This window comes from Heterodontus francisci, chromosome 47 (genome assembly GCF_036365525.1).
Source record: "Heterodontus francisci isolate sHetFra1 chromosome 47, sHetFra1.hap1, whole genome shotgun sequence".
Lineage (NCBI taxonomy): Eukaryota > Metazoa > Chordata > Chondrichthyes > Heterodontiformes > Heterodontidae > Heterodontus > Heterodontus francisci.
The window spans coordinates 11,924,861-11,941,007 of record NC_090417.1 but is presented as its reverse complement, the minus strand read 5'-3'; the positions used below and the strand labels follow the sequence as shown (position 1 = coordinate 11,941,007).

General features: G+C 46.4%; 1 protein-coding gene across 1 annotated transcript in view; it reads right to left on the bottom strand.

Moving 5' to 3' along the window:
* Positions 1-15,861, bottom strand: part of LOC137357076 (cytoplasmic polyadenylation element-binding protein 3-like) — a 37,496-nt gene extending 21,635 nt beyond the window's left edge. Inside the window, exons 1-3 of the mRNA XM_068023065.1 lie at positions 14,529-15,861; positions 4,815-4,905; positions 683-850 (exon numbers count right to left, since the gene is read on the bottom strand). Coding sequence (XP_067879166.1) covers positions 683-850; positions 4,815-4,905; positions 14,529-15,212 — 943 coding nt within the window. The 5' untranslated portion in view covers positions 15,213-15,861. The remainder of the gene's footprint in view (positions 1-682; positions 851-4,814; positions 4,906-14,528) is intronic.
* Between the last annotated feature and the right edge of the window lie 286 nt (positions 15,862-16,147).

Below are 16,147 nucleotides of genomic sequence, written 5' to 3'. Positions count from 1 at the left end.
CATGCACATTCTGCTTTTTAAAAGGCAAAACATGCCTCCCAACTTGTTTATTCATGCCAAGGCCTGCATTTACTGCCCACTGCTAACTGCCCTTGACAAGGCGGAGACACTGCCACAGTGCTAAGAGGAAGGGAGTTCCAGGATTTTGACCCGGTGATAATGAACAGATGGCAATTGATGGACTGTCTGAAGTCTGGAGTCACACATAGGCCAGGTCAGGATATTCATGAATCAGTTGGGCTTTTAAGGAAAAAAAACAACTTTTTTCTGCAGATTTATTTAACGAACTGAATTCAATTTGATAAACTGCTGTGGTGGGATTTGAACTCATGACTCTGGGTTACAGGTCCCAGCCTCTGAATAACTATTCCAGAAACATAACCATGGTGCTCCCATACCCACCATACATCGCCTTAACTATAACTGCTGTGCATCATCAATGTAGGCATATGGGAGAGCAGGCATTCTAAGCACTGTGAGGTGAAAGATATGGTATCTATACACAGCCACATAGACAGAGAACAGTCCCACCCTACTCCTCCCAAACATATATTAACCAATTGATACTAGAGCTACTTTCCAGAGAGACTTGTTGTTGAGTTCCTCTCACATGTTAATTGTGGTCAATATAGTGACAGTACTGAAGTCTTTGAATCAGTTACAACCAGAACAGTCAACTCACCTTCATCTATGTCAGGAGGCAGACCACCAACAAAAACCTTTCGGGAATATCGTTCTCCGGGTTTCCCGTTCTGACTGAGCGCCGGAGAGTTCAAGCCTGAAGATAAAGACTGATCACCCTGGCTGTTGTCAAGGAAGCCATCTTCAACAGGGAAGAGAGCTGATCGACCTGCGGCGAGAGAGAGAGAGAGAGAGATGGGCAGCGATGAAATTCACATTAATTATTCCATATTCAATCAAGTGAGGGAGGGGACGGAGGGAGGCAAGGGAACCATGTAGCCTGAAAGGCCCTCACGATGTCTCTACACCTTCGTCATTATCTTGTGCTCAGCATTAGCTCCCGGTTAATCAACGTCTCAACTTGAAAATTCTCCTCCTCGTTTTCAAATCCCTCCGTGCCTTGTCCTTTAGCCCGACAACCCTCTGAGATCTCAGTGTCTTGAGCATCCCCAATTTAAATGGCTCCACCACTGATGGTCATGCCCTCAGCTACCAAGGCTCGAAGCTCTGGAATTCTCTCTCCAAACTTTTAAGCCTATTTTCCAATCTTTCCTCCTTTCAGACGCTCCTTAAACCGTGCAACTTTCATCAAACCTTTGGTCATCTGCCCTAAAGTCTCCTTATGTGGATTAGCATCAAATATCATTTGATAATGCTCCTATGAAGTGCCTTGGGACGTTATACTTTGTTAAAAGCACAATATAATTTCAAATTCTTCTTGTTGTTGTTGGGACAGGGTACAGAGGAGGTTTACCAGGATGATATCAGGGATCAAGGACTCCAGTTATGTGGAGAGATTGGAGAAGCTGGGATTGTTCTCCCTTCGAGCAGAGACAGTTAAGGGGATGGCAGCTGTATATTACTTGTGTTTACTTGTATGCAGGTGGTGAGCTTTAATTGCGATTTTGCTTGAACAGATATGAAGAGAATCTTGCTGAACCGGTGGCATGCTTGAGTTAGGAGGTGCATGCTTGTAATGTTTCACTCCGTAAATAAATTTTAGACTGAGTAAAGATTGGCTCCAATACTATCCTTCAACTGGCTTTCTGGAATAGAACAGGGGAGACTTAATGGAGATAGTCAAAATGAGGAGTTTTGATATAGAGAAAGTAGGGAGAAACTGCTTCTTCTGGCCAATGGTTGGTAACTAGAGGTCATAAATTCAAAGCAACTGCAGGGTAAATGAGGAGCATTTTCTTCAGACAGAGATGTGTTAAGATGCGGAACGCACTACGTGAAAAATCCCATAGCAACTCTCAAAAGGCAAGTGAGCATGCAATGAAAGAGGACGAATTTGCAGGATTGCATGGGGAAAGGCTAGGGTGTGGGACTAAATTGGACAGCCTTTTAACAGCAGCAAACACAGACATGACAGACTAAATGGCCTCACTCTGTGTTGTAAGATTCTCTTGTGAGGAGGACCACAAGCGCCCTGGTGGGACAGATTTCTGCACGCTACTGCATGACTTGGAAGAGCCAAGTGCCTCCTACAAGAGATGAAGAAATTGGAAGAAAATCTGTTGCCCAATTGGCAGAGGTCCGGGACAGGTTGACCAACCACCTGGTGTCATTCATATAAGGTGTCAGGAGGGTTATAATATTAAATTATTATTATATCTAAGATATTATATATTCTATATAATACTGGCTGGGAAGTCTAGAGCTGTGGGGGTGGGGGGGGTTCACTGTCTGAAGATAAGGGGGTCAGCCATATCGGATTGACATGAGGAGAAATTTCTTCAGTCAAATAGTTGTGAATCTTTGGAATTCTTTACCCCAGAGAACTGTGCATGTTCAGTCCTTGACTTTATCCAAGTCAAATAGATCTGTGGATAGTAAGGGGATCAAGGGATATGGGGACAGGGCAGGAAGGTGTAACTGAGGTAGATGATCAGTCATGGTCTTACAGAACGCTGGAGCAGGCTCCAAGAACCAAAATGACACGAGATGCAGTCTGTGCGGTTTATACCAAGGTCTTCATCATGTACTGGTTCAAACCATGGTGTTCATTTATGATCGCCAAGTCACAACAGTGGTGCACATACAATAACAAAATGTACATATGCTGCAGAGGGAAGCAAAAGATTGATCCCTCTCTTGTTTGTGTGCTGTCAAACAGCTGTTACTGGCAGGTTGCGAGCAGCCATAAGGAACTTGGAACACTGCCCACAGCCCTCCTGTCCTATTTGTGATCTAACTGGGCCAATACTTGAGCGCCAGCCCTCGAGGAAGGTTCTACACAGAGGGGCTGCCTCCGCACTCCTCTAACTAGCTAGAGAGCCGTGAAATATTGAACGCAGCAAGTGGAGAAGATGGAGAAACACCCAGTACAGCAACCTCCCCAGGCAACTCTGTAAACAGTCTACGACTATCTGACACTGATGCACTGCTCTCTACATCAGCTGGCATCAGCTGTTCAGATTGCTCAGTGACCAGTGAGCTTCTGCAGTTCAATGCTTCGATATGAACAGACTTTACATCACAAACGGGATGCCATTTCATTGATCACGTCAGTACCAGCTCTTTACGAGAGCAATCCAAATCTAATCCCACTGTCCCACATCCAACATTCCAGTAATTTGGGAACATATTCCAAGTAACCTGCTCGACTTCTTGGATATTCCACTCTCCTGCTAGGGTACAAGTCCATGGGATTTTAGCTCCCTCACCTTAAGTTCCTGTTCTTCACCAGTGTCGGTAGATTGTTGTACCGTACAATGGCAGCTACATGGAGTTGGATCCCATCTACACATGCACGAGGCAGTAGTTGCGACTGGAGGGTTTTCAGGAGCAGTAATCCAGGCTTTTTCTGCTGTTTTCAGCCCAGAGCCAGGTTCTGGATGAACTGAAACCCAGGCTGAGATTGGCTAACTGAACACAGACAAGGGACACGGGCTCAGTTCTGAGTCGGAGTGTGGTAGAGATTGGCAAGCATGGTAGCAGTGATGCCAGCCTTCAGTTGCATGGAAATGCTAAAGAAGCAGGGGCTGTTCTTACAAAATTATTCAGACAAAATTAATGAAAGGTTTTAATGGAATAAATAAAAGAGAAACCGTTTCCAGTGGCAGACGGGTCGGTTGCCAGATTGAAGACAATTGGGTGGGAGGGAGAAGATGGTGTTACTGAGACGTATTTTACCTCAGCGCTCACAGAGGCCACGATCATAGCATTTTCGCATACCTCCAGTTTGGAACAGGCAGGGTGGGGCAGCTATACCTCAGTGGGTAGCACCCTCCCCTCTGAGTCAGAAGGTTGTGAGTTCAAACCCCACTCCAGAGACTTCAGCAGAAAAATGTCGACTGGCAACAGTACAGGACCGAGGAAACGCTGCACTCTCTTTTGAGAGGAGATGTTAAACCGAGACCCCCCATTTGCCCCCTCAGGTGGGTGTAAAAGACCCCACGACACTACTAAAAAGAACAGCAAGGGAGTTCTCCTGGTGTTGCAGCAATTACTTATTGCTCAACTAACATCACTAGAAAACCGTTGATTGGATTGTTAATAGGAGCTTGCTGAGGGTAAATTAGTGACGTGTCCTACACTACAACACTGCAAGGTCTGTGAAGACCTTTGGGACATCCTGAGTTTGCTATGTGAAATTAGTTCATACCAAGCCCTGTGGACAAATCATTGCTGACAGTTGCCTTAAGGCCTGCCATTTTTGATTCAGTCAGGAGCTCGCTGAGCTGACAGCCAGAAACACGTCGGCTGCTAATATCTATTTCACATTGCTGCTTTGTCCTGCTTATCTCTGTCATTCACCCACAACCTGTCCCCACCCGACCTCACATGGCCAAGTCCGCAGCTGCAAATGTAAAGTCATGAATACAGCTGGTTCATTTGCTGGTGGTGGAATCTTGCTGTCCACAGATTGCCATGTTTATCACTTCCATCGTGAATGGCTGGCTGTGAAGCTCTTGAGGATGCGAGTGGCGCTACATAAATGCAAGTTCTTTCTTCCGATGCAGATACAACTTCTATTTCAGCCTTCCTGCAGTGAAACGGGACAGCATGTGTGAGGGGAGATCACTTCAGCAGATGCAGCAAACCATATGGAGAGGTCACCATGCAGGAGGTGAGTGCCCAAGCAGTGATGGGGGAAATACTCAAGAAAAGATGGTTGTGAGACTCACCTTTGAGAGGTTCCTGCTCGTTCTGTAAGATGTCAATCAAAGAGTTCTCCAATGAGTGCATGTTGAACGTATCGTATGGGTGGGTCCATTCCTAGGAAAGAGATGAGGACAATTCTGAGATCAGAATAAATGCTACAATCGCTCACTGAGATGTAACAAACTGGTGCTGATATCACATTCCTTCCAGGGAGTGCACATAGCACAACTGTTCTCAGTGGAAACTTTCTTTTCACCAAAGTTATTTCCTCATTACCCTGGGCATTGTTGACTTTTGAGGTCAAGGTCCATGGGTGCCAGAAGCTCCCAAATGTGTCCCAACAGGGGCCATTCCCCTGTAGGAGCCTCAGTGTAGAGGATCAATTCCCCTTTATTCCTGGGGTTGTGGAGGAAAAAAAAAAAAATCAGTCTCTGGGTAAAGAACCTGCGTCTGAATTCCCCATTGGATTTATTACTAACAATCATATATTGACGGCCCCTAATTCTGGTCTTGCCTGCATGTGGAAACATCTTCTGTACGTCTAGCCCATCAAACCCTTGTATAATCATGATGACGTCTATAAGGTCACCCTTCGGCCTTGAGGCGTTCAAAATCATGAGGGGTCTGGACAGAGAAGATTGGGAGAAACATCCCATGGGTAGAAGGACTGAGCATCAGAGGACATCGATTTAAGATGAATGGCAAAGGAACCACAGGTGACGTGAGGACAAATGTTTTTTTTTTACGCAGTGAGTGGTTCAGACCTGCAATTCACTGCCTGAGAGTTAGCAGGGTTACAGGGAAAAAGCGGGGGAGTGGGACAAGCTGAACTGCTCTTACAGAGAGCTGGCATGGACATGGCAGGCTGAATGGCCTCCTTCTGTGCTGTAACCGTTTTATGGTTCTATTCATCCCTTCCTTAACCATTCCTCCTGCCCTCAAATGGAGTCATTTGTGAATAAAGAATGAGGAAAGCTGGTGAAATATAGCACTTTGTGAAATGCACACATGAGCTTGTGCTACTAAGCAAAGTGGCTGAGTCACTGGTGAAGAATAGAATTTGGCACTGTTAGTGACGAGGTCACGGAGCACGAGGAGAACGAAACCCAACACCAGCCAGCTCCCTTTGACAGGGCCAGTGACTCCAGCACTTCCCACACAGCCTGTTCTACAGCTTCCTCACCCTGCTTGCTGAAGGTACACACTTTATTCCCCCCTTTCTTTGCCTTGGTACTGTTGGAGAGTATGGTGAAGTGAAATTCAATCTGGGCAAAGGGAATTGCTTAAATCCCTGAAGGAAAAAATTTGCATGGCTATGTGTAGAGGGACAAGCTAAATGGCTCTTCAATGGGAAGGCATGGACTCGATGGGCCAAATGGCCTCCTTCTGTGCTGGAACCATTCTATGATTCTACGGTACGGTTACAAAGTCAGCCAGATGATCCGGTATCTTGTCCATTCATCACGTGACTCTCCATTGTGATTATCAATTGCCTATTTTACTGAGGCGGAGGGGCAATGCGGAATTTTAACAGCCTTTTCTGGGGGTGGGGGTGGTCAGTGGTGGTGGGGAGAGGGATCCGAAGCACAAACTATGCCAAATTCCACCCCTCCGTAGCTTCATTACCAATGCGCTAATGGAACCCCATTTGATCAGCTAACTCAGCACTGATCAAAGATCAAACCTCTCCACTTCCTGACGTGTAGAGCTCAGTCAGAACAAATTCCCGAGACCAGCTAGGAGCAACAGAGCAAACAGACAACGCAGTCATTCAGGGCAAGATGCTTAAATAGAAAGAAAATGATTTCTACCATCAGAGCTAAGTTGGACAAGGCTGGACTAAAATCACTGTGTGCTGAGGGAGCCAACACCTCCCCAGGAGTAGACGTCAGCCTTGGCTCAATGTGGTAGTACTCTCATCCAAGTCAGACAGCCATGCACTCAAGTCCAACTCCAGAGAATTAACAACAGAATCTAGATTAACACTCCAGTGCACTACTGAGCGAGTGCTGCACTGTCAGAGGTGCTTCTTTCAGCTGAGATGCGAAACCGAGGCCCTATCTGCTCTCGCAGGTAAATAATGAAGGTTGAAGGGCATTCTGCGATCTCAGGGGGCACCCCCTGGCCAACATTTATCTCACCCAAAATCACTTCAAGAAATCAGATTATCTGGTCATGTCTCAATTTTTTTTTTTGAGAGCTTGCTGTGCGCAAATTGGCTGCTGCGTAATCTACATTACAACAGTGACTGCACTTGAAAAATAGAACAGTTCATGGGCTGTGAAGCTGTTTGGGACATCCCAAGATCATTAAAGGCGCAATATAAATGCAAGTTGTTTTTTGTGTGAACTTGGTGAGGGAATGACAATAGTAGAAGCTGGGAAAGCAGCCAGTGCTTATCCTTTTGCTTGGGTGGCAAAGGAGAACAAACCAGAATTCTATTCTCTGAAATTTAGAAGGTTAAGGGGTGATTTGATCAGAGTTCTCAAGATATTAAGGAGAATAGATATGGGAGGTACAGAGAAACTGTTTCTGCTGGTTGGGAAGTCCAGGGACAAGGGAGCATAATCTAAAAATTAGATTCAGGCCTTTCAGGGGTGAAACTAGGAAACACTTGTACGTGCAATGGGTGGTAGAAGTTTGGAACTCTCTTGCGCAAAACAGCAAGTGATGAGAGATCAATTTTTAATTTTAATTCTGAGATTGATCGATTTTTGTTAACCAAAAGGTATTCAGGAAAAAGGCAGGAAAATGGAGTTAGGTCACACATCAGCCATGCCCTTACTGAATGTCCTAACAGGCTGAAGGGGCTATGTTCCCAGAAAGCAGTGCAGTACTCACCCCAGCGTGCAATACTTCCTGCCCACCATGACAGCTCAAATGATACTTCTGCTAAACTGACCGGGCCAGAAATTTAGGCCTCCTCCCCAAGGCTTCTCTCCATGCAACCCAATCTTTGCGCTGTTTACTTTTATCATTTTTTTAAAAAGTACAATTCTGTGACTCAACCACTCCCTGTAACAAAGTGTTTCATGGTGCACTGGAAAAAAGTAAACATGTATGTGAAGCAATGAATGCTGTGGGAGAGACACAAGCAGGGCATTCGGATCATACAATCATCAAATGATGCAGCACAGGACAAGGCCATTTGGTTCATTGTGCCTGTGCCTGATTTTTGGGAATGCATTCCTTAATGCCTATTTTAAATGAGTCAATAATGAAACCCAGAAGGATTTGTTGTCACCTATTCAGCTCTACAAAAACCCACTTATAATTACACAAAGCTCCTGTCCCAGGACCTCACCTCTCCCCCCGATCACTGGTCAGCATCTCTCGCAACACCCTCAAGAACCTTTTCTGTACACTCTCTGTGGCTTTATTGTCCTGTCTGTAAGGGGGCATCCAAAACTGCACACAGTATAACTCTGTTCCGTTAATTGTCTTGTATAATTTGAGCATTACGATTTTGGGAGTACTGGGAGAAAATGAAATGGGAGCATACATTGAGGAATGCAAATGAGCAGACAGCCTCAAGGGTTTAAATATACAATTCCCAGTGTTTTCCCCGATGCCCTGGCCACTTTGTATCCCGAAACAAACATCACTAAAACAAATCATCTAGTCATTATCACGTTGCTGTTTGCAAATTGGCTGCTGCATTTCCGACATGACAAAAGTGACTATACTTCAAAAGTACGTCACTAGCTGTAAAATGTGAATGGCCTTTATGGATTTCTCTATAATCAGACTTTCTGGAAATTGTGTTTTGAAAATCCCTCGCTCTTTCAGCTCATCTTTAACCCTTAGCAGAGATTCCCATATCATCTTTATCCCAATGAACTGAACTGGATCTGTCACTTATCCAACCACTCCATTCATATGCGGAAGCTGAAAATAGGCTTTGCCTCAACTCTGCTCGCCCCTCTGGTTGAATAGCATGCAACTATATAAACTGTTGACAGAAGTGGACTGACCCCTGGCTTACACCAGCCAGCGACCTGGGCACAGAATCTTGGCTGACACTTCAGTCCAGTACTGAGGGAGCGCTGCACTGCCGGAGATGCCATCTTTCAGCTGAGACGTTCAACCAAGGCCTCCATCTGCCCTCTAGGTGGGCAGAAAAGATGGCATGGCACCGTTACTAAGAAGAGCGGAGTTATTCCCCCACGGTGTCTTGGCCAATACTGGTCCCTCAACCAACCTCCACCTCGCGGGAAAGAGGTTATCTGGTCATTACTGCAGTGCTGTTTGTGGGAGCTTGCTGTGCGCAGATTGGTTGCTGCATTTCCTACATTGCAACAGTGACTGCACTTAAAATGTACTTCATTGGCTGTGAAGCACTCTGGGATGTCCTGAGGTTGTGAAAGGTTCTATACCAATGCAAGTTCTTTCTTTCTTTAAACCCCACCTTCCAAGCAATACCAATTGACTGTGATTTTGTTTCCTGTCTGCCAGCCAACTTTCTCTACCTGCTCTTACATTTGCCCTTATGTCAGAGACCAGAGTTATTGTCAACAAGCGTCCTGTGAGACACCTTATCAAACACCTTCTGTAAGTCAATGCACACGGCACACATTCTCACCAATCCAAACCGGCACTTCTTCCAACAAGACGAAAAAAAACCCTTAATCACGAATTGCCTTGCTCTGATGAACTCTTCCATTCTAAATATTCATTGATTCTTTTTTAAATCTCATGCGGCTGCCACATTTGCTGCAGTTAAAGTGTTTTTGGCTCCAATCTCCATCTCTCGTGGGCTGCTGACAAGTGAAAATCTCACACCAAGAATTCATCCAGTGTTGGCAGCTCCATATAATGCAGACATTTTCAGCAGTTTTAACACAGGAAGCTCTATGTTTTGTTGTAAACACCACCAAATCTTCATTTTAAGGCCTAAATTTAGGCTGCTTGGCCTTGGCTGTGATGCCGAACATGGATTCATTCTGTCACAACCTCCGAGAAGTTCCCCATTGCTTCATCTGAGATAAAATAGGTTAAGTGCACCTGAGGAGATCGAATTTAGGCCATAGTATATTCTCAGAGTTATAGACCGGGAGATCTCGTCTCCCAGTTTATGGAAATGGTTCCCCAACTAGTTCCACAGTAGCTCACTGGGTAACTGGACTATATGGTGTTGGATTTATTCAAGCAGATAGAATGAAGATTCAACAACAATTTACATTTATAAAGCAACTTTAGCCTAGCGAAGCATCCCAGGGTGCTTTGCTGGAGACTGACCAGACCAAGTTTTACACAAATAAGGACATATGAGGAAAGGTGACCAAATGCTTCGTGAAAAAGCTAGCTTTTAAGCATCCTTTTAAAAAGAGGGGAGAGAGAGAGAGAGAGAGAGAGAGAGAGAGAGAGAGAGGTTTTGGAGAGAAAGAGAGAGGTTTAAGGAAGAGAGTGCGAGAAGCTTGGGCCAAGACAGCTGAAGCCTCATCCACCAATGGTGGGCTAAAGGAACTGGGGGACGCACAAAGAGGCCTGAGTTGGAAGAACGCAAAGCTCTTAGAATGTTATAGGGCTGGACGAGGTTGGAGAGAGAGGGAGGGCCGAGGCCACAAAGGGATTTGCACATGTGGATGAGAATTGTAAAATTAAGGCGTCAAGGGACTGGGAGCTGTTAGAAGTCCTCCAGCTTCTATCTCTGGTCTGCACTGAGTTAGCACAGCTCAGCTCAATTAACAATGGGGTATTACAACTGGCCTCAGCACTGCTTGTGCTACGGTGAGCCAGCTGGGGGGGGAAGGGGAGGGGGTGGTGGGGAAGAGTGGTGGCAAAACCTGCAGGGTCTGGCCAGCAGCTTATCCAAATAGCTCACTTTCAGGCACGAGCAGAGATAATCAGCATTAGCTGGCTATTCAACAAGCGAGGGCATCACGGCCAAGCCCAGAGCTGTCCTCACTGATCGTCAGGCAGGGGAGGAGTAACAGGATAGAGACCCGAAGCAGGGAAGCAGAATCAAATCCCCTTCACTCGCCCAGGGATGCTGAGTGTCACAACAGCCAACCCATTCCTTCAGCAGCAGACAGCTAACTGCGACTCAAGGCAGGGGAAGCAAGCTGCGATCATTCTGGGCTGGAGGATTCACTCTGCAAAAAAATGAAGTCCTCCCTCACCTTTAGACACAGCTGAAAGAACAGCTGTGTTTCCTATTCACCACCTGTTCCCCCAGCAACCCTGAGTGCTGGTAGATTTAGTTGCTGAACATCTTCTCTGACCTTCAGATTTCCAGCAAGATACTGCATATAATAAACAGGCAATCCTTGGGGGTTTTTTTTTAAACGAAGATTACTTTTTTCTTCTATCTTCCTGCAATTGTCCTTAATTTCACACCGAAAGCACCAACCTCATCTTAAAGCCAAGTTGGCAGGCAGGCTCGAATGCCTCCGACACCCCTCACAACTTAATGTTGTCCCCACAAACATCTGAAGCTTTATTCTACACGTCTGATCAGCCACTTGCTGTCACAGCACTGTCAGGGATCTTCCTTTCTCCCCCACCCCCACCATAAGCCACAGGCATATCCCCTGTCGTGGGTACCCTCTTTCAGATGAGGCATTAAACTGAGGCCCCATCTACCCCCCTCAGGCGGCACAAAAGATCCCATCGCACTATTTCGAAGAAGAGCGGGGCAGTTCTCCATGGTGTCCTGGCCAATATTTACCCTTCAATCAACATCACTAAAAAAATTATCTGCTCATTATCTCAGTGCTGTTTGTGGGAGCTTGCTGTGCGCAAGTTAGCTGCCATGTATCCTAGATTCCAACTTCAAAAATAAAATACTTCATGGGCTGGAGAGTGCATTTGGATATCCTAAGTTCGTGAAAAGTGCTATAAAAATGTAAGCCTTTCCTTTCTTTAACCACCCCAAGACCAAGGTCAAAACAAGCTGCCTTTCCCCCATGACCCTCACGACTCCTAGTGCAAGCAGTGCGAGACCAGGAAAACTGCAGCTCGCGACCCACTCCTCTCACAAGGCAATGCACAATCAACAATATGCAGAATGACTTCAAACGGACAACAACAACTTGCATTTCTATCGCGCCTTTCACACACGAAGACGTCCCAAGTTGCTTCACAGGAGCATTGTCAGAGTTTGATGCTGAGCCATCTAAGGAGATATGAGGAGAGGTGACCAAAAGCTTGGTCAAAAGAGGTAGGTTTCCAGGAATATCTTCAAGGAGAGGGAGGTAGAAAGGCGGACGGGTTTAGGGAGAGAATTCCAGAGCTTTGAGACTGGACAGCATGGCCGTCAATGTTAATATAACCACAAATTAGGACTGACTTTCTCGACAATTTTGTTACCAAAAAGGAATCTGCCTCCAAACTCCATGGAAGCTGATGTGCCAACAGAGCTGTTCAGCCGAGAAGGTCAGAGGTTCAGTGCAGCCTCTTCCCACTAAGAAGTAGCAGTCAGTGACTTAAGGTTGACAGGTAACCTGAGTGCCCATGGACTAAGATGAGACGGAATGGGGGATGGCAGGATTGCCTCTCCAAATCCTTCTCCGGTGACCTCTGCTGCGGAGAGGATCGAACTCAGGCGCCATGCCCCCAATCCGCAGGTGAGCACTCACCATCTACACGAAGACCAAGAAAGGGATGTCTGGGTGAGGCAGTGGACAGCTGTCCGTCCCCATGGAATCACCAAGAGTCAGCACCTTTGGATCACTCAGCAAGACACAAGGAGAAGAAAACACAAGCTGCAAGTGCGATTATGAATACCCAAAGATACTAGCCAAATCTTCAAGGCAGCAGGTCCAACTGAAACTGACTCTACTCTCTCAGAAAAAAAAAAGGTGTCACTGTTTCAAGTCTCACATTGTTGAAAATGGCTCTGTTTCGCCAAATCTGAAAAGAGCAGCTTTGCCAAAAACTCACAATGATATCGTAGGCATTTAAAGCCAGGAGGAATGAGAAAGAGAAGATTGTCACTGTCTTTCAGCTACATGCTCTAAATTAGGAAATTTTGATTCCTTTCCCCCAGAACCCCCTCTCAACCTATTCCCCTTTTCCGAAGGGGTGACTCCTACTGGGGGACAGTCCCTTTGTTGATCCACCTCTCGTACTCCCTCCATTCAGAATCTGGTCTGTTGGCAATCACATTTGACCTCAAAATGTCACACAACCCAACTATGCCACTTCTGCAACTGGATTTCCATTGTACACCTCTGATGATTTCAGGCTGCTTTTTCTGAAGTTGAAAATGGCTTGCAAGCCAGAAAATGTCTTTTCCTCAAGCCCTCTGCTTAATCTGTTCCCACCATCTTGGTCAGATGGATTGACACCTTATTTTAGTTTGATGATGCATAGTTTAAGGCCACCAAAATACAGCGAGATCAATCCGTCTGATTTGGAAATATGAATTGGGTAAAAGTACAGACTTAAAAGTATAAAAACAGAATGCAGCAAATCTGAAAGAAACCAAGAAAATGCTCGTCCAGCTGTGGCTGATCAGAGATGGAAGAGGTTAGCGTCTTGGGGAGAACCTGGGCAGGCTCTGCTGAAGCACGAACCTCGCTTTCCTCCCTTACTGCCGACTGTGTAGGCCTGGCCACGTCATTGGACTGAAACGCCCTTCATTTATGGAAACCATAAGAGCAAAAAATTGCATTTATATAGCACCTTTATTGTCGCAAAATGCCCCAAAGCACTTCATAGATGCATTGTCAGTGAAAATATGACACAGAGGCACATGGGGAGCTATCAGGACTTGTAAGGACTTAAAGGAGCCTGGAAGAAGAGGAGAGAGGGACCGAGAGGTTTAGGAAGGGAATTCTCGAGCTCAGGGTTGGGGCTGCTGAAGGCACGGCCATCAACGATGGAGCGATTAAAATTCGGGATGTGCATGAAGGCAGAATTTTCGAAGCCGAGATATCTTGGCAAGTTGTGGAGCAACAACACAGTAAACTCAGGGGAAGCAAAAGATTATCCCCCCCCAAATGTCAAGAACATTACATATTCGGCAGGATTTGGGCAATAATATAAAACATCCCTGAATTAAGTTTGCAGGAGGAGATGGATAATTGTATTTTGTGGGGGGGGGGGGGGGGGGAAATTAACATAAATCACAACTGAGCACCAATTCTGACCTCATCTGACACCAAACTGTGGCATCTTTCCTGAGAAGGGGGTGGGTGTGGTGTCTGAACTCAGAATCCTGGCTGATTGTTTCCCTCCGTCCCGAGGGCTGCTGTCTCACAGATGAGGTAATGAACCCGAGTCCCCCTTGGTCTGTAGGAGCGGAGTACCACGCCGTGCAGTGCATTTTACTCAATCAGCAATTGGGGGAGAGCAGGTGGAGATGATTTTTTCATGAGGCCCGTGGTCAGGATTTACTCGCCTTGGAGAGAATGTGGTGAAGGTTCACTGAGACTGATTCCTGGGATGAGGGGGATTGTCCTGTGAGGAGAGATGGAGTAGACCGGACCGTCCTTGCCTGGAATTTAGAACACTAAGAGGCCACCTCATTGAAACATATCACATTCTTTTGGGGCTCAATAGGGGAGGCGCTGGGAGGTTGTTTCCTCTCGCTGGGGAATCACAAACTAAGCGTCATAGTCTCAGGGAGGGATATGGGGATCATGGAAGAAGATCAGTCATGATCATACTGAATGGTAGAGCAGGCACGAAGGGCTGAACGGCCTACTCCAAGCTCTGATGTTAATATATAGCAATAGTATAAGTACTTTCCACCATACTGTTACATTTACACAATGTAAAAAGCGGTTTACCTGATGGTGAGGCAGCCAGTTGCTGATGCCATCTGTTCTCAGCGGGTTTTCTTCCATCCAGGATTTGGGAGCAAATGCCGAGCGGCCTCTGTTTAGTTTTGGAGGCACCATCACGTGACTGGAGTAAGACCTCTTGGAGGAGCAGGAAGGAATTGAGTTCGAGACGCCCATTACTCCAACAGATCTTCTCAAGCCCCGACCGCAGTTACTGGTGACTGTGCCCCAGCCACCTCCACTCTGGTGCTGGTGGCTGCTCCAGTTCAGAGCCCTGAAGGTTTGCTGCTGGGGGCTAAAGCTGTTCCTCTGGGAGAAGGTCCCTTGGTGAGAAGGCTGGCCGAGTGGTGACCTCCTGTGCTGCTGTGACAACCCCATCTGCTGCACCGAGGGGAAAGTCCCTCCAAAGAGAGGTCCCAGGTGGACCATCTTTGGTAACAACATAGCAGATGGCAGCACCCCTTGCTGAAGAAGACTGTCATCGCCGGCCTGGCTGGTTGACCATCCGAGAGTGTTAAGCGTCGAGGTGCTACCTCCTTGATCTTGAAGAACCAAGCTGGTCGGGGCAGGGGGGCGGTCCACCTGGGAGATCCCATCCCCGCTACTGACCTCTGCGCTTTTCAAGGACTCCAGGTTTTGCTCCAGATAGGGGCAGCAAACTGATTGCCTTTTAGTGTCATTCTGGAGCATGACTGGATTGACAACGGGAGGAAGTTCTTTTTTTTGGAGGAGGGTGAGGGGGATGGAGGGGATTGCAATTTAACAACACGATAACAAAAAAAAAGAGTTGGTGCTGGCAATGGAGGAGGGGTGGGGGCTTGCAGACAGCAATTCCAGTTCAGCGATGTCACAACAGCTGAGAAGCCCCAGTCTGCAAGTACAAATGAACAAAACGCGTCAGTTTCAGCCACTGTAACGAAAACGAAAGGACAAAAGGCACCAGACGAACCCCAACAGAAACACAGCCACCAGTTCTCTATGTGTGTGTGTGTGTGTTACTCTGAATGTGTGTGCTGTTTTCACCCCCCTCTCTCTAACCCCCTTCTTAGTTCCTGATCGATCGCATCAAAATGGAACAAGCAAGATCACAAGATGCTGTTTAATGACCTGCTCATCGCCTCTTTACTCCGGAACTGAAGCTCTGACACTCCGAAGCATTCTGGTTGCTGTCGATTTTTTTTTCCTCTCTCTCTCACTATAATTTTCCACTGGCAAAAAATCCTGCACCTGACTTGCGCAGGGAATTTGGCCCGATATGTCACTTTGCGGCAGAGCAAAAATCATTCACAATTCCTTGCATTCTTCCCCCCTCCTCTCTCTCTCTCCAGTTTTCTTTCCAATTCATGGCAAGTTTTTTTTTCAATTGCATTCCCAATTGGTGCCTTCAGCCCTCCCACCGAGTCTTTTTGTGGGCGGAGAATCAGTAACCTAAATAGATCTTTGTTGAAACATCGATGCAATTTTTTTTAAATCCCACGATCTCTCGGGACTGCAAAATGCAAATATGCGGATGGTTTGAAGTGTGTACGTGGTGTGTCTTCTAGATGGGGGCATGTGGAGGTTTTAAAAAAAAAAATCACAGCAATTTCTATTCCCTGCAATTAAAATGGAACTTGCAGCACCGG